General features: G+C 40.4%; 1 protein-coding gene across 2 annotated transcripts in view; it reads right to left on the bottom strand.

Annotated features, from left to right (window-relative positions):
• Nucleotides 1–11,098: 11,098 nt before the first annotated feature.
• LOC134541130 (protein decapentaplegic) overlaps nt 11,099–19,194 on the bottom strand; it is an 88,859-nt gene continuing 80,763 nt past the window's right edge. For both annotated transcript variants that reach the window (XM_063384318.1, XM_063384317.1), the window contains exon 3: nt 11,099–14,832. In XM_063384318.1, coding sequence (XP_063240388.1) covers nt 13,994–14,832 — 839 coding nt within the window. In that variant the 3' untranslated portion in view covers nt 11,099–13,993. The remainder of the gene's footprint in view (nt 14,833–19,194) is intronic.

The raw sequence follows: 19,194 nt of genomic DNA, 5'->3' as shown, positions 1-19,194 counted from the left end.
GGAATTCACGCTGCGTCTGGCCGGTCTCATTCTCCTTGCTGCGGTTCATATTTCTGGCGTGTTTTCACGCAGAATCTCTGCGTGAAAACACGCTCGTGTGGCCGTAGCCCAACGCGCGCGGGGCTAGATTACCCTGGACGCGCACTCCCGCGCACTGCTTGCCACGACATTGTGTCTCGTGTTGGAGGCGCGCGGAAACGTAACCACAAGTCGCGCTTTTCACACTAGTTCACAAAAAAACTAAAAATGAAGTAGTTGCGCGGGGCTGTGAAAAAAAACTGGCAAAATTGTTCTAGGATAGTTTCCCAGAAGAAAAAAAAAAGGTGCCGCGTGAAACAAAAGTTAATTCAATGCCTCGGTACTAGCGAACTGGAAAGGCAACTTCTTCCATTGGAAAAAAAAAAATGTACCGTCACCATCGATTGAGGTAGAAATACTGGGCGGATCTTACTTTTGGCAGCGGAGGAGTTGCAGCTCGTCGCTCTGGCGGTCTCGCGCAGCCTCTCCGCACCGGATGTTCCGGCGAACGAAGGCGTCGAGCGCCCCACTCTCCGACGTGTGCGCGCACCACCAGGTCTAGAAGCGGACTCTCTCTCCTGTGGCTCCGACGATCAGTTCCACACTCGGGCGCAGCGCATGCGCAGAAATCACCACTCGCTTTCCCCCCTCCCTCCCTCCCTCCCCGAAAAAACTGGGAAGCCTACAACTCACGTAGTTTCGGATTTTTTTTCCTAACCTAACTAAAACTAAGTGTATTTTGGAGGGGTCCGGGTTAGGGAGGGACCTAGGTGCGTCTCAGGCCGAAGCCTATACGCCTAGTCATGCTGGGATTAGCCATGCAGGGAGAGGGTCGCATGCATCGTGTGCTAGGAGGGGATTGGCCAGCCATGGCAGCGATTGGCGCCATGACTAACTCCCCTCACTCTTAAATCTAGACTATAACTAGAGATAGGTTGGGCCCAGGTAAAACCCTGCACAGACACAGGGAAAACCCTGGGCACATTCATGCGGGATGCAAATTGGCATGCATTACGTGTAGGAATTTACAGGAGACAGAGGATGGTCTGGATGAGGTAGTTTCGGTTCCCTGCAAGAATTCCCGAAGATTTCCGAAGTTTTGCGTTTTGGTATCAACGCCACTTCAGCCGCTAAATCAGAAGTTTCCAATGAAAAACAAGCATGTTGTGACTGACCTAACCTAACCTAACTCAACCCTTCGATTTTTTTTTTAATTTCAATTTTTGAGGAGAAATCCGAAGTTGCACGAACGTGGTAGGGAACCGAAACTACGTGAGTTGTAGGCTTCCCAAAAAAAAATACCGGAATCCTAATATGAGTCCCAGCACAGGACAGTGGCGGATCCAGAGGTTCACCTCGGAGGGGGCACTCTAGGATTTCAGAATAGCCAGAGAAAAAAATGTCTTAGAATTACTACATTTGTGTTTAATCCACTCACACTAACACATAACATCCAACCACCAGATTTTATGATTCTACAAGAAATTAATTAATTATATTAAAATATTTTATTGGTTTCAGAAACAATCATTTTTGTCTTCGGCAATATTAATGTAGCAATCGACTGGTTTTTCGGGGGGGGGGGGGGGGGGGGGCACTTACCCCTGGTGCCCCCCCCCCCCCCCCCCCTTGGATCCGCCACTGGCACAGGGTGGCAAACCCAAGCACACATTTCTCGTACACTTGTGGTACGCCGTTCCGGCGTTGGTGGCATCCCTACGGTATTTAATAAAATTATTAAAAAAAACAAAAAAAAAACGGGGTTGTCTGTAAAGTCGTTTTACGGACAATAATTTTACGTGATGACGTCATAAGAAAACATTGATGAAAAAATTGCGTACTTTTTTTAATTTTCAAATATTATTTACAGTTTTTTTGCAAATTTAATTTAAATAATTCGTTTAAATATAATCACGAACAAATTAGTTGAAAAGGCCCGCCTTAACCTGTTTGATATTATAGAAGATTTTTCTCGCACGGTATGGTTGACCGGTTCTTGCACGCTCGGCTCAGGCGGAACGTGACAATTTTTTCGTGCGTGCAGCCGGCGTTCGTCGATTTATAAGACGTTATCACGTCAAAAAAATTATAAAAATATTCCCGTATGCCCAATTATTATAAGAAAATAAAGTAAATTACTAAAAATACAATGTGCCAAAACTGTTAGACCTAGAAGTGAAAATATTAAATTAAAAAAATATATATTTAGTCAAAACACAAATCATGAGTCGTGTCATCCGCCGCAAAACCAGTGGCCAATAATTCGTTAAATGTATAAAAATCAAACAACATATAATATATATATATATATTTAGTTTTCCAGTATGCTTCAATATAATCATTGAAAACAACTGTTTCTTTTATATACAGCGCTGCACGATTTTTCAAGTTCTTGCATTTCAGAGAGACAGCAATAATCTTACGTGTAATCTGTTAGAAAATCCACCGGTGGTTAGGCCAACGGAAAATATTCAAAAAAAAACAAATATACGTACAGGACATTGTCTTATGTCATAATTTGGACGATCTGATTGGTACGATACATTTCGGGGCGTGCCATAATATAAAATTATGGTGAATTTTATGCAAACCATGCATACAATAATTATTGTACTCCTCCCTGTTCCCTGGTTCATGGAGGTATAGTTATATGGAGTGTATGTTATAAATTTGAAACCCCTCAGGTTCATGGAGGTTCATAAGAACCTCACCCGAAGAGTTCCGACGTTCTTCGGAGTTTCCCGTCTGCTCGTGAAAAAAAAAAAACCATATCGTAAGGATTTTTATGTTTTACGGCCATGGCGTATTTTAAAAAACGCTAACCTAACATTTTAGTAACGCTTACCTAAACTAACCTAACCTACTTAAAATTAACCTCACGGGAAAAAAAAATATTAATCTATAATTTATTACACTGACCTAACATAACCTAACTTTTTACTTCGAGAAACTTCGGAACTGTTCGGGTTGTGGTTGTGGCTTTCATCCCCGTGAACTGTAGGCTATCCTGTGCAAAAGGATATATAAGATTAGCTCCATTAAAAATACTTTAAAATATTGTGAAGGACGGTTTCGTTAGGTTAGTACAGCAACATTAAAAATACTGTACAATATTGAAAGTGTTTTTGATTTTAAATGAAGTGTTTTATTTTATGATTTGTCGCAAATTTTTTGGTGTAGATTGGCGGCACTTAAAAACCGCCAAATCTGTAGCTGTAGAGCACTTCGAGAAATTGGAGCACTTGGATATTTTGAAACTTTGGAGCTCTTTGAGCAATTGGAGCTTTGGAGGCAAAAGACTGTTGGAGTCATAGACTGATGGAACAATGACTATTAAACTATGCTGAAGATACTGCTATATCCGATACGATGGCGTGATCAGTATTTTTGTGCGTCAAGCGACCACACGTACTACCAAATAAGGTCCACACCAACTTTGTATGTAAATCGGAAAAAAAAAATTGCTAAAAATGATATGTTAAAATGTTTAACAATCTCCCGTCAGTTACGGGCAAAGGATCTACGAGCCTGCAAAATTCCCAAGTATCTACATCATCTCGAAGTGGGTTAGAATTTGCATGGACAAGTGAGTGAGTGAGTGAGTGAGTGAGTGAGTGAGTGAGTGAGTGAATGAGTCGTATTTGTGGCTGCATATATAATCATACATGTTCAGAGGTTGATTTAATTAAAAATTTTTTTTTACTGAACTAATAAAAGGATGGCGCAATTAAATTTGGAAATCCAATTAGCACATCTAACTTCCGCGTGCGTGTCAAATAAGATGATTCTACCTGCCCAACGAGTATGGAAAAAAAATATTATATTTACATGCTTCTTTTCTGACAGCTGGTTAATCAGGGCCCAGTCACGAAACAGAAAAAAAAGGGTGTTGTCTGTACAGTCGGTTTACGGACGATAATTTTACGTGATAAGTCATAAGAAAACATTGATGAAAAATTGCATACTTTTTAATTTTCAAATATTATTTTACAGTTTTTGCAAATTTAATTCAAATAATTTGTTTAAATATAATCACGAACAATTAGTTATAGAAATAAACTGAAATCAAATCAATGCCAAAAAATTATTAATTTGAAATGACGAAATTGGACAAATAAATTAATTTTTTTTTTAAATGGCTGCTTTTAGAAAGCCCGCCTTAACCTGTTTGATATTATAGAAGATTTTCTCGCACGGTGGTTGGCCGGTTTTTGCACGCTCGGCTCAGGCGGAACGTGACAATGAGTCAAGCTTTTTCGTGCGTGCAGCCGGCGTTCATCGATTTATAAGACGTTATCACGTCAAAACTTACTAACATACATGCGTGCATGATCTGGTGTTCATTCCTTGAAGCCTGGCTTAGATAATTGTGCTACGGAGGTGGTGAAAATAGCACGTACAGTAAAATTCTAACATTGATATGTTGTTAGAAACGTAAGAGGAGCGATTCTTGCATTGGTGTAACTTCGGACACAAGAACGATTTTTCTGTTCAGAAAAAAAAATGTTGTTTGTAAAGTCGGTTTACGGACGATAGTTTTAACGTGACGTCATAACAAAACATTGATGAAATGATTGCATACTTTTATGAATAAAATTGAATCATTTTTATTGAATTATCACTATTTTGTATGGATACAAAGAAGGAGTGAAATGAAATCTACAATTTAATTGATAAATTTACTTTTATTTGCACTCATTAATTCAAATATGTTTATTACTTTAACGAACTGATTATTTTAACTATAACTTTTATACATGTTTGCTATTTAACTTCTTCCAATCTGTGTTATTCTGTTAAGGATAGGACGATGATAGGAAAGGTAGGAAACGAATGGGAGTGTTTCAAGTTTAATGTGCCTCGAAAAAGTCAAATCGATGGTTGTTCCAATCGAGTGGAAAAGAGATAGATGCGGCGCAAGCGTACAATGAGCGCAACGGGACACAGCGCAACGGGACAATGTGCGTTACGGGACACTTTATCGTGCGTGCAGCCGGCGTTCATCGATTTAATTGACGTCACGTCAAAAATGAAACACCAACGTTGAAACCACGTTAAGTTACGTTTTTAAGTAGGTCCACATGGGAGCAAGTTAACAATGCGTACAGGGAAGTCCCCCCAGTGGCGGACATCTAAGGATTTTCAAAGAATTGTTCAGTAAATTTGAACAAGGTGGGCATTATTTCAATAAAATTCCTTGCCAAAAAATAGAGGTGCAAAGTTGGGGTATAGTATTTTTTTTCCGAAGTCTTTTTTTCGCTTTCATCGGAGCAGTTACAATTTACAGTTTAAAATTTCTGTCTGCGAATGGAATGGTTCGATAGTCGATGTAGCTTCTCAGGTAGCGAATTCTAGCGGCGGGTGTGGAAACTATGTGAGATATGCGTCCAGAAATGTGGTTTAAAACACAAATTTGCTTGTTTTATTTGATACGCTCGGCATTATTATGAAGGAATTTATATGTTAAAATTCTGTGTCCGAGGATTCATATTGTAAGTTTATCAGCAACGTGAGAACATGCGAATTGATCGTGACCGAGCATTGTTTATTGACGTGACAAAGTCTAATAAATCGATGAACGCCGGCTGCACGCACGAAAAAGGATGACTCATTGTCTCGTTACGCTCATTGTCCCGTTACGCTCATTGTCCCGTTAAGCTCATTGTACGCTTGCGCCGCATCTATCTCTCTTCCACTCGATTGGAACCACCATCGAATTGACTTTTTCGAGGCACATTTAACTTTAAACACTCCCATTCGTTTCCTACTTTTCCTATCATCGTCCTATCCTTAACAGAATAACACAGATTGGAAGAAGTTAATTAGCTAATATGTATAAAAGTTATAGTTAAAATAATCTGTTCGTTAAAGTAATAAACATATTTGAATTGAGTGCAAATAAAAGTAAATTTATCAATTAAATTGTAGATTTCATTTCACTCCTTCTTTGCATCCATACAAAATAGTGATAATTCAATAAAAATGATTCAATTTTACTCATAAAAGTATGCAATCATTTCATCAATGTTTTGTAATGACGTCACGTTGAACTAGCGTCCGTAAACCGACTTTACAGACAACCAATTTTTTTCTCTCTCTCTGCAAGGTTTTGTTTGTTCGCGTGCGCTGCCTACACTAGGCAGTCTCGGGGCTGTTGGAGATAGCTGGTTTATGTCCCGGCGCGCTCAATTATGAGTCGCGGGACAAGTGTATTTATATCGTACGAAGTAACCGAGCACCTGCGCTGCCCGAGGGCATTTTATCAGCAGAAGGAACGACAGAGAGAGAGAGAGAGAGAGAGAGAGAGAGAGAGAGAGAGAGAGAGAGAGAGAGAGAGAGATGACGTGACTATGCAAGAGAGACAGGCGGTGAGATCGCAGCGATGGTACGAAGTTAGAAGTACAGTAATAATGGTACGCGCGTACCGTAATTATGGCACGTCCGTACCTTTACACAGGTACGAGATATACCATTATAATGGTGAGCCCGAGCACGCTATTACCGAGTCCTTTTTGTGTTCCGTGTACCGCAATGAAGCGTTCGTGGTACGCAAATGCGACATCATTTTGACAAAAAAACAGTTCCTATTTTCAAAATGGCAAAGATTTTGGCCTTTACCGAAGCAGCCTCTTTGAGCAAATTAACCCTTCAATTTTTTGACTTGTAACATCTTAGCTTAGTATACGGCATTTGTGAGGAGTAAATTTCGTGAAAGTAACGAAAGTCGCATGGAACGGAAATGAGTTACCACGGTGCTGCCATCTGTAGTGGATGGCGCAAACCAAATTTCACAAAGCCAAAAGGAAAACTTTAATAGTATTAACTGTTTAACGAATATTAACCAGATGGGCAGGATTTTAAGTAAAATTCCTTGTAAAAAAAATCTGCTCCGAATCCGTGTTTTGAATTTTTTATAGTCTTTTTTTTCCGCTTTTATCGGAGACGTTTATTATATAGTTTAAAATTTCGGTCTCCTAGTCAAATGGTTCAATAATTGACGTAGCTCTGCTCCGACAGCGAATTCTAGCGACGGGTGCGGAAACTACGTGTGATTCGCGTAGAGAAGCCTAAAATGTACATCAAGTTCTGTCCCTGCTCGAACACACCCGAATATTCACCTTCGGCCAACCTCGGGATTTATTTTATTTTTGCGCAGGAAACAAAGCGATTCCTTCATAAGATAGATAAAATACCTCCGCTACAAACTCGCACTGGGTTCGCTTTTACACCGACAGACAAGGCGGCACAAGCCTTCGCGAATACCCTTGAATTAGCCTTTCAACCTAATATCGAACCCTGTGACCCGCAATTTAATGCCGGAATATACAGAGACCTTACAATTAAACTTAATCAGCCTTTAACTTCAAAACCTTACTTAACTCAATCTCAGGAAGTTAAACATGCTATCAGGCGTATGAAACCACGTAAGGCACCGGGAAACGATGGCATTCAGGCAGTAGTCCTTAAGAAACTGCCCGACGAAATTTTGGAATACCTAGCTCAATTAATAAATGGAATACTTAAACTACAGTATTTTCCATTGCAGTGGAAAGAAGCGAATGTGATAGTCTTTCATAAATCCGGAAAAGATAAGACACTGCCCCAAAATTATAGGCCCATTAGTCTGCTGAGTACATTGTCAAAAGTAGCCGAATGCATCATTCTGCAGCGACTAAATGCTCACATTAAAGTAAATAACGTACTGCCGGACGAACAATTTGGTTTTCGCAGCGCGCATTCAACAACTCATCAACTGGTCCGTATGACAGAACATATAATAACTGCGTTCAATCAGAATAGCTATAATCTCGCAGCGTTTTTGGACATAGAAAAAGCCTTTGATAGAGTACTTCATGAAGGCTTAATTTATAAATTATATAAAACTGGCTTCCCCGATTGTTATATTAAATTACTGGCCTCGTATTTAGAAAATCTATCGTTTAGAGTCACGACAGAAGGAGCACAGTCCGATTTAAAAATAATTAAAGCAGGAGTCCCACAAGGCAGAGCCTTGAGCTTAGAGGCTATACCGCGCTAGAAATACCATCGAGCGTCGCACTTATCATCCCGCCTCACTAACACACATACACCCCTGACGAGGCGGGACCCTTAAGGATCGCGGGCTTTCAATGCGGCGCTGCCATTGGTTGAATCTGCTTGGCAGGCGGAAGCCAGCCGCTTCGGAGATACCGGAAGTCAGCGGAAGTTTAACAGTCGAAGCCGCGGGGTTTTTAAAACGAGAACTTTCGAAAGGAGTAGGAAGAGGTGAGAGAACTGGAGGGGGGGGGGGGGAGGGTGTTAAATATAGAATTATTTTCCCCGGGAACCAGTTTGTTTAATTTTTTTTTATGCTTTAATAAATTTTGTGTTGCAGGTTTCGATGCATGTTCTAGTAAGAAATTTTTGAGTTAATTTCAGTTAAAAATTTTTATCAGAAAAGTTTGATTAAAAAAAAAAAAATCGTCAGAACCAAACACAAAATACAAATGAAGAGTTCCGGCAGTGTTTGTGAAACTACGTAGTTTACACGCAACTTATTAATTCCTAATGCAAAACTGTGAAATATGTATTGTGTCTCACACAAAAATCTCTCAACTGTGAACTGCATCCAGGTCATTGCATCGCTCACAGCAGCCAACTTAAAATCCATCGCCTCTAACATTGGCATCTGCAGCTGTACTTTATCGCCTGTAACTGAAGGTTGCAGCTGGGCTTCATCGCTTGGTGTAGATGCATTTAAAAACATAATAAACAATAATTATTATAGTTTTTTTGTCAGCTAAAGTGAGGTACAATATTATAATTACATAATACTACAAATTTTTATTTTATTCTAAACTTAAAAACGTGTGTACTTTGTAACGAATTTCCCGACTGGACATAATTTATTCAGACGTAATTCACAAAAAGCGTGATTTTGCTACTTAAAATGTGAAAACTAGTGATAGAATAAATTTCCTTTGTGATAAAAATTGTTACTAGAATATCTAAGTTAATACAGTTGTTTCGGAAGAAAAGTTTGATTTGCATTCCACTTTGGCCACCAGATATGGGGCTTTTGTAATTCTCGGGGTGAAGGATAGGTACTGGTCTCCAGGCTTCTACGCCCATTCGTATAACGCGCTGTGAAAACAAGCGAGTAAATAAAAATAATAGTGCACAGTGGACACGCAGTGCTGTTGAATGGGAAGCCTAAGATGTCCATCAAGTTCTGTCCCTGCCCGATTACACCCGAACAATTCACCTTCGGCCAACCTCGGGTTTATTTTTATATATTAATATTTCTCTGTTTATTTTAATGCAGCTATACTAAACTAACTAACCGCCCATAGTGTTTTAAAGTGTTTAATGTAGCTAACCTAACCGACCACTTTTAACATTTGAATTCATTTTTCCTGTGCCAAAAATAAAACAAAATCCCGAAGTTGGCCGAAGGTGAATTGTTCGGATGTAATCGGGAATGGCAGAACTTAATGTAGGTACATCTTAGGTCTCCCGCTGTTGAACACTGTGGCAATTTTTCCTATTCACAGTCACTGTCCGAAATATCAGACTTGAGGCGGTCCAGATTCCATCATCCCCCCCCCCCCCCAACCAAGTGGACCACACATCGCCGTGGAACTTGTGGGTTTTCTCGGAGTTCTCCCATTTACCAACCAACCAGTTCTTTTCCGCCGTCAACTCCACGACTTGGTTTAGTTGTTCCATTACCTGTCTCGTAAAGGTCTACGCTAAAACTGAATACAGTAGGCCACAATCTTGAAGACTAGTGCCGAGTTCAGTTTTGTTACATTCTGTCCATAAAATGATGTCCTAGTTATGAATTTCATTAGTATCAACTGTAAGCGTTATATCGTGTCGGTTCAAGGTCACCATTAAAGAGTATCTTAAAACAGCGCTTGCGCGAGTACCGCTTTGTGGTTTTTTCGCTTGCAGCGCCACCCACGCAAAATGGCGACTCCTGGGCGAAATAAGCGGAGGGTGAACCTTTATACTTTATTTGGCTACAGGATGGAGCCCCTCCCCATTGGAATATCTTTGTACGATAGTGGTTCTAACGTCCAAGTCCCTGACCGTTGGATTGGTCGTAATGGTCGAGACGACAGAGCTTCTTTTTCGCTGGCCTTCAAGTTCGTTCAACATAACGCCTCGGGGCTTTATAAAAGAGAAGGCCGCTAAATAATGGTTTGCCAGAGTTAAGAAGACAGAATTGAAGAGGCTATTGATTCCATTTACTCCGGACTTGTTAACCAAAGTGTGGGTAGAATTAAGACTTTAGGTCAGATGTGTGCCGTATAACTAAAAGTTCACATATTGATCATCAGTAAGAAAAACTAAGTTAGTCATAATTCAATTTGATGTATGATTTGTTTAAAAATGTATAATGGATCCAGTAGTTTTTCTCTATTTCCAGGCACCTACGTGAGATTTTTCAAAAAAAAATTTTTTTCGTTACTTGCTCAAAGAATTTAATTAGTTACAGTATTCGAAAACTCCTACGTAATTCCCATTTTCTGAAAAAAATGTTTTAGTGCGTTAAAACAATATGCAACGTCAGCTATTTTGTATTTTACGTACTGCGCAAGGAAAAAGCGAGGTTTATTTCTGCCAAATCGGAAACAAAAGAACATTAAAGCAAGCGCGTTCAGCCATTACTTGCACACTATCAGTCTTTTTTATTAAAAAGTTATGAAGGATTCTCAGTCAAATTTAAGGACTTATAATGGCCTTTATTCAATTAAAAAGAAATCAAGGACTTAAAAGATATTAAGGAGGCGCACGAACCCTGTATGTATATTTAAAAACCTGACCTTGCATTATTTCCCTGACTATATTCCCCGATTTTGCCAGTCGTTTAAAATTACCTGACCCAGTTTTTCTTTTTGCTTAACACCCCTTTAGGCAACCACCTTAGATTGTTAATATTACAACATAAGAAAATGTCTTTAACTGTAATAGTGTTGATAGTTATTCTTAACTTCAGTCTTCACATACTGTTTGTTAATTTTTTGTTGCAACGTTACTACTACAATTAAAAAAAAAGAATATAAAATTATAATAGAAATAAAAAAACCAGAACTTATCATAAAACTGATTTATTTTTCTCCTTCAACATAATACTTTTCTTCTTTAAAAATTCTATACAATTTTATATATACACACTGTACAAAACTTTCTCTTAAAAACTATTTATGACTTGTCTTTTAATGGTACATTTGTAAGGTTTAATTTATACAATATTCACAAACAATAAAAAATAAATATAGAATTATTCCTTAGCCAGGTACATATAATTACATAATAATACAAAGTGACAATGACTGCACATAAAACATGATTAAAAAACATAATACTAAGCGTAAATTTTGATTTTTTGTTTAAATATTAGCAGTACACAGTTATTTCTCACATAAAATTAATTAAAATGGTGCAACAACATTAAAAAACATTAAAAAAACATGTTATATCCAACCGACTTTTTTCATTAAGCTGACTCCGCTCTTACTTCAGCAAATTAAAGTTCTTAACTTTTAAATTGGCATAATTAGTAAGAATACAAAAATAAAGTAATAATACAACGTAAAAATCCTTTAACTGATTCACACTGATAATATTTGAAGAATTTTTCAAAACAGATTTTAAAAATTTATACTTTTTAAATATTTTAACTTTTCACAAAGGTTTTTAAAATCACTTGCACAGGACACATACATCGTGATTATTTTTGGCGTCTTCTGGGCACATTTATGTCGTAAAAAGTTGATTTTACGTTAACTCGGTACAAAAAACGTCATACACCGCCAATGGTTGGGAAGGGCTAACACACACACTAACCCTCATTGAACACGCACAAACCGTGTGCTGTAAAAAAAAGGCAGATGCAACGAACGGAGATTGTGTTTTAAACACGTTGAAATTATTTATAAAAAGTAAAATTTTTCAAAAACCTTAAGTGTGATTTTAGTATCAGGCAACATTACCTTCGTCAAAATTCCACGCGTGAAGCATTTTTTTTGTAAGATAAGTACAGATTGCTACCCAAAAACTAGGTTACATTTAAATCAAATTATTTTTTTTCAGGCAGACCACGTCGTCACTCACATGCAAGGTTGGCCAACGTGACTGGAAGCTTGGGTTGAAACCAACAACACAGATCAGATCAAAGTAGAGATACTTCAAGGACACGGCAACATGCTCGATAGTAATACTTTAACACCGAACCCATACCGGTTTTCTATTCCGAGGAAATTAAAACGCTTTAGCCGGCTGCGTGGGAGCAAAAGCGCACATGTCGTTCGCCAACGCTACATGCTTATCTCCTCGCATCTGCGGGTCCCACGAAATTTTAAGGCCATTAGAATAGGTAATTTTATTATCACTTACGTTTAAAAAAAAAAACTCCCTAAAATGTTATAAATAGCTCATAAATCATAGATAATTTTTTATAGTTTTTGATAAAAAATTTATTGATACTCAAATGAAAAATTTTTACAAAAAGTTTAGGTTCTTGAAAAATCTTTAAACAGAAAAAAAAATTCATACTTTTTGTAGTAATTTTACATGTTTGAAGGTTCGGAAAAATTGAATGTTTTAAAAAAACCTGCTAAAGAATATGTTTTTTTTGTTTAAAATATTTATTAGTTAAAGCTGTGTAAATGAATAGCAGGTCAGAATCTACTAATGGTCTCAAACTTTCAGTGGAGTCCGTACTTTCACAAACTATCAAAAACGGACAACCACTTTTATAAAAAAAATACATAAAAAGAGTTCACTAAGATTTCTTTCTTAAAATAGGAGGATGGAAAACCATTATCTTTCGGCATCTCATTAACAAGTAAATATAAATTATTTAAAAAATCAGTTTATTTTACTTTGTTAAAATAAAAATGTCAGGTTACATGTTGTGATAGTTTCTCTCCTAGGATCAAATGCTGCTGAACTGGACCCCGAAATAATGTTGAGTGTTTTTTTATAACAACTACATAGTTCAATATTTTTTTTTAGCTCACCTGTATGTTTACCCTGGATAAAAATTATAGACTCCTGATAAGTTAATAATGAGTTTCATGGTTTTTTTTCCCTCGCACATTACTTGGATCTGTTTCATTAATTATTCATGAACAGTGGGGAAATTTTCCCACATACCAATCTGGTTAAGCATCGAATTAAGGCTCTTGGGTGGTGAAACGTTACGCTTTTAAAAGATTTACAATTTTTTTTTTTTAATTCTTAAATATAGCCTCTTCTGCTCTACGATCGAAGTACACGAGTCCACACAACACAAAAAAAAAAGATTAAAAAAACGACAGCAGCGCTGTTTTCAGTGAACATTCGAGCTGTAAAGCTGTCTGCTGGTTCTCCCTCCCCACACGGAGTTCACACTAGGTTCCGGAAAGTTCCCAAAGGCTCCCGAAGGTGCCGGAAGATTCCCGAAGGCGCTGGAAGGCTACCGAAGGCGTCGGAAGGCTCCCGAAGGCGCCGGAAGGCTCCCCAAGGCGCTGGAAGGCTACCGAAGACGTCGGAAGACTCCCGAAGGCGCTGGAAGGCTACCGAAGACGTCGGAAGACTCCCGAAGGCGCCGGATAGCTCCCGAAGGCACCGGAAGGCTCCCGAAGACTCCCGAAGGCGCCGGAAGGTTCCCGAAGACTCCCGAAGACACCGGAAGGCTCCCGAAGACTCCCGTGAAGTCGCCGGAAGGCTCCCGAAGACTCCCGAAGGCGCCGGAAGGCTCCCGAAGACTCCCGAAGGCGCCGGAAGGCTCCCGAAGACTCCCGAAGGCGCCGGAAGACTCCCGAAGTCGCCGGAAGGCTCCCGAAGACTCCCGAAGGCTCCCGAAGACTCCCGAAGGCGCCGGAAGACTCCCGAAGGCGCCGGAAGACTCCCGAAGACTCCCAAAGGCGTCGGAAAGCTCCCGAAGGCGCCGGAAGGTTCCCGAAGGTGCCGAAAGGCAGAGAGCTTGCTCCGGGTCGGAACACTACCGACAGCCGCACCCGAGGACGGACATGTCGTTGTAGTTCTTGAGCACCACCTTGTCCGACTCGTCCACGTAGAGCATGGATATGGCCACGAGCTCCGTCGGCACGCAGCACGCCTTGGGCGCCAGGTTGGGGTTCATGGAGTTGACCAGAGTCTGCACGATGGCGTGGTTGGTGGAGTTGAGGTGCTGCGCCAGCGGGAAGGGGCAGTCGCCGTGGCAGAAGTAGGCGTCGTAGCCGGGCGGCGCGACGATCCAGTCGTTCCAGCCCACGTCGGCGAAGTCGACGTAGAGCGGGTGTCGGCGGCAGGCGTCGCGGGAGTGCGGCTTGCGGGACAGCGCCTCTCGTCGCCGGCGCCTCGTCCGGGAGGCGAGGTCCTCGGCGGGGCGGGTCCCGTCGTCGGTGAAGGTCAGCAGCAGGGGCTCCCCGGCCCCTGCCCCTGAGGAGGAGGGGTCCCTGCGCAGGCGCACGCGGGTTTCCTCGGAGGGACGCAAGCCCGTCGCGGCGTCCACCACCTCCACCAGCAGCCCGTGGTTGTCGGCGGGCGACCGCAGCCAGCGCTCGACGGCGGGCAGCACGTCGAGCGAGACGCCGCCCCCAGCCGCCGTCGCCGCCACGTCGACTAGCCGCAGGAGCGGCGCGCGCCTGCCCCGCAGCCCCGGCCGCACGATGTCGTGCACCAGCACGCGCTGCCGCCTCGTCGACGTCGACGTCGACGAAGTCGACGGCGGCAGCCTCAGCTCGGCCGCCTGGAGTCGCTCGCCCCCGGGTATCGCCGCGACGTCGAAGGACAGCCGGAAGCGGTGGCTGGTCGGGAACGCCTCGTCCGCTTTGCTCTCTGTAAACACAGGGGGCGGCGCCCGTTTGAGTACCAGCGTCTTCAGGTACCACCCAGAACACTGACTCCACAACAATCATCTCTCGATGCGCACTACCATGTCACCACTTCACTACTTCAGCAAACAGAACTCTCTCGTACATTCGAGGTGAATTCCTTCGTTAAAAAAATTGGTTGTCTGTAAACTTCTTCCAATCTGTGTTATTCTGTTAAGGATAGGACGATGATAAAAAAAGTAGGAAACGAATGGGAGTGTTTCAAGTTTAATGTGCCTCGAAAAAGTAAAATCGATGGTTGTTCCAATCGAGTGGAAGAGAGATAGATGCGGCGCAAGCGTACAATGGGCGTAACGGGATAATGAGCGTAACGGGACAGTGAGCGTAACGGGACAGTGAGTGTAACGGGACAATGGGTGTAACGGGACAATGAGCGTAACGGGACAATGTGCGTAACAGGACAATGGGCGTAACGGGACAATGTGCGTAACGGGACAATGGGCGTAACGGGACAATGGGTGTTCCGGGACAGTTTTTCGAGCGTGCAGCTGGTGTTCATCGATTTATTAGACGTTGTCACGTCAAAAATTCCGCGAAATTTACTGCAAAGCCACTGAAGAGCCTCTTCAAAGAGCAAATTCTAAATCCCGAGAACACATTTTTATTTTGTCACGTTCTACTAATAATATGATTGAAGGCAATGTTAAATCTGTACTTCATATAATTCAGCTGATTTAGGCTGGTTCTGTGTGTTTTTTGAGTTTTATTTTTTTCATATCTTACTTTGCATTCTTGAATATTTTTTCCCCCATGAGAAACAGGGAAAAACTACAATAGCGTATGTAAAAAAAAAAGTGTTAAAAATCAAATTTCTCCATTGCATGAATCATTTAAAGACTTGAGAGTCTTCCAGTGCTCGCCAGGGATGTAACATACCCGGAATCTTAACGAAACCACCAATAATGAGTCCCATAAGACTAACATTGTCCCAGCTTCCCCCATTTAACGCAACTGACATTCCTTTATGGATATACTGTATTTAAAGACGGGCTTCAACGCAAAATGTCTATACCACATGAACTCATGCTTTACTAAATGCTAAGGGTGACAAAATATTTTGAGTTCATAAAACTAATAAGTATTTGTTCAAAAAAAAAGGTTAAGAACATTTAAATATGGTTGTATTATGCAAAACTACGAAGTATTAGTAGTACAATATTTTTTAGAATATGGCGACGGGATATCCAAGGTCACACTTCGACTCGGTGCTCATAAATGAGCCAAATCCCGGAGAGTTGGGGGATCAAACCCACGACCCACGTCGCATGAGCGTTATTAACCACGTGACCCACCGAAGCAAGGACAGCCTACAATGCACAAGGATGAAGGTCATAGCTGCAACCGAACATTCTCGAAGTAAAAGGTTATGTAAAGTTCGGTCAGTCGCATGCGTGGCATCTCTCTGGTATGTTGCGGACGGTACAGAGAACTCGGCCGGCACGTGGCGGCGTACTGCTCAGGTTTCACCCCGCCATGCTGCAGGGATAGGCGGGTCGCGCCGGTTGGATCACGCCTGCGCATGTCGCCACACACGGCTTGGGGCAGACGACAACATAGCGGGGTTAGGTTTTTTCCGGGAAGGCAAGTTAATTTACCGTAACTAAGATTAAAGGTTGTTACGTTAACGGTATTTAAGATAAAATATTACCGTAAAATAAATAAATCCTGGCAATATAGTAGTGTTTTTCCCACGAGAGATTGGCAAACATCTGAAGCAGTCAACTACATGTAAAATACTGCTTGTCAGCAATTACATTCGCACTACGTGTACAACGGCCATCAATGTTCAAAGGCTGTTTCAATTGGCAACCTGTAAACGTATTCAGAAGAAAAAAATAAAATCATCCGTGCGTGAAAGTTTTTTAAAAGCTTTCACAAAACGAATTTATTAAATAAAACACAAACACGCGAAATTAAATTATTTTCAATGCGCCAGTTTAACCATCACCCGAAATTTTTTTTTTCCGAATCTTGTTTCAATAAAATCGCGCCCGCAACGCGAAAGAAAAAAAATGTAATTGAAAAGTCTGGCACAACATTTCCTGACGTCACATATGTATCGAATGCGACTGGCTAGAACAATGATATTTTTGTTACGTCGCGCTATTGAGATTCCAGTGTTACTTAAAAGACATTTCCACGCACCCAACTGGAACACAATAACCTTGAAGACGAAACAAGTAAGTGTGCGTATTGCAAGCTGGAGGTAATGATGGGCAGACATCTTAAAGACGTCTAAATCACCTGTGTCGAAAACCAGACCTTCCCAGGCAAGGAGATAAAATTCAAGAGCTACCATCAGTGAAATTAACTACGTGCGAACCTCAAAATGGCCGTTACTTTATCAGGATCTTTGGAAGCCACAAGCAGCACTCTTTGGAACGAAATAGAAAAATAATATATTAGAAAATACAGCTACCTTCAAACACAGGCTGAAAAAAAAAATCTTAAAAACCTACTTAGCATGCTCTCACTTCTAGATTTACCGAGAATGAATCCCTGTATGAAACCGGTTTAACAGTGACGTTGTATAAGTTTTTTTTGTTTGGAATATATGAAGTTTAACTTAAGTTGTTTAAACTTTTAGCTAGCGCTTCAGTTTGGTTTCCAGCTTATTACTTTTTTTATCTTACAATTTATATAGTTTAAATAATACAGACTGGGAAAAAAAAAAAAAAACGAGAATAGATAACAAGGACTCTAATCCCGGTGTAAGCAGCTAAAGAAGGATCAGGTTTCTCCATATTGCAATTAAAAATATTTTGATACAGCTTGCGATAAAGTTTCCGTGCTAATTTTTTTGTTTGTTTTCGGTTTGCCATGGCATATGGCTTGGCTTGAGCTACTTGTTTAAGTCAAAAATCATGCTTCCTTTAAGTACAGGCTGAAAAAACATATTTGTAACAACTGCTTACCATGACCACTTCGCCGCTACCCTATTGCTTGAATCTGTGTGTGAATGTGCGAGTGACTGGTTTTAATGTAGCAGCACCTATTTTTTGATACTATTTGCTGTATGTTTAATCACTTTCCTTTTTATGTATGTCTATGCATAATTTTTAATTACTTTAAATTAGTTACCTATAGTTGAATCTTTTGTAATAGTTAATATTTGAACATCAAGTTGAAATTTTTAATTTGTTCTCTTAATATTTAGTCAACATATGCTTATGTCATGCTTAATTTTTAATATTCCACTATTTGATGTAATTGCAGAAAAGCGATTAAGTGTAGGAAAAGGCGTACCGCCTTAACTTCGCCACCAATAAAGACGATAAATAAATAAATAAAATAATAAATTATGAAGCATGGTGCAAGGGATAAAAATAAATATCATCATCTTGGAGCGGAGTGTACGCGCATTTCCAGCCAATGGTGGGAATTCTCCCGAAGAGGCGACAGTGTTCGTAGGAATGCAGAACTGCTACGGGATGCGAACACAAGAGATTGTTAAGATGATGTGAACCTCTTGTTTCGAGGGACATTTCTGTCACATTCCAAAGAGGCTTACGTTTCCCTTCCCCCACTACAACTTCCCCCTCCCCCCCCCCTAAACCAAAACCTTCCGTGCAACGAAAACCAAACACTATGACCAACTTTTACCGCTAACTATCAGTCGCGGCATTTCTCTCGACGATTGTTATTTCCTGTACCAACGAGACGCTACAGTGCCCTTCTATAAATTAGTCTGTCCTCCCTCGATTTATTTATTGCCTAAAGTGGCGAAGTTATCGAACACACAAAATACTTCAAGAAATTGTCTTAAATATATGCCCCCTTTTGCATGTTTGAACCTTATCACCTTACAATTGAAATTATTCACGCAAACTTAGGCTATACTTTTAGACTTTCAAAATGGCGTAGTTACAATAATATTATAAAAACTTTATTAGGACACACTAACATTTAATTAAGCCGATCCCACAGTATGGCAGTGATACCGATCATGAAATGTTATAAAAGTAGCTAGACGGTTACTGTGCATGTTCCAATCAATGTCTCCATGAAACTTATGTTCATTGTTAGTTTACGGTTTAAGGAAAACTAACTTCGTGGATACATCTAGTACATTCAGGGTTACGTCAAGCTTGGAATGCATTACAGTCATTACACTACAAATAGTGTATGCTTCAGTTCGGTCAATTAATTTAGCATACAGACTTTGGTCTAAAGTTAAATATCTTACAATTATTAGGTTAAATATCTTACAATTATTCGGTTAAATATCTTACAAACATTTGGTCTCAATATAGTAAATACCTAAAATTATTATGGCTTAAATTCTTGATTTAAAATAATAAATAAT

This window comes from Bacillus rossius, chromosome 18 (genome assembly GCF_032445375.1).
Source record: "Bacillus rossius redtenbacheri isolate Brsri chromosome 18, Brsri_v3, whole genome shotgun sequence".
Classification (NCBI taxonomy): Eukaryota; Metazoa; Arthropoda; class Insecta; order Phasmatodea; family Bacillidae; genus Bacillus; species Bacillus rossius.
The sequence above is the reverse complement of the archived record's forward strand: the minus strand, read 5'-3'. Positions and strand labels throughout refer to the sequence as shown.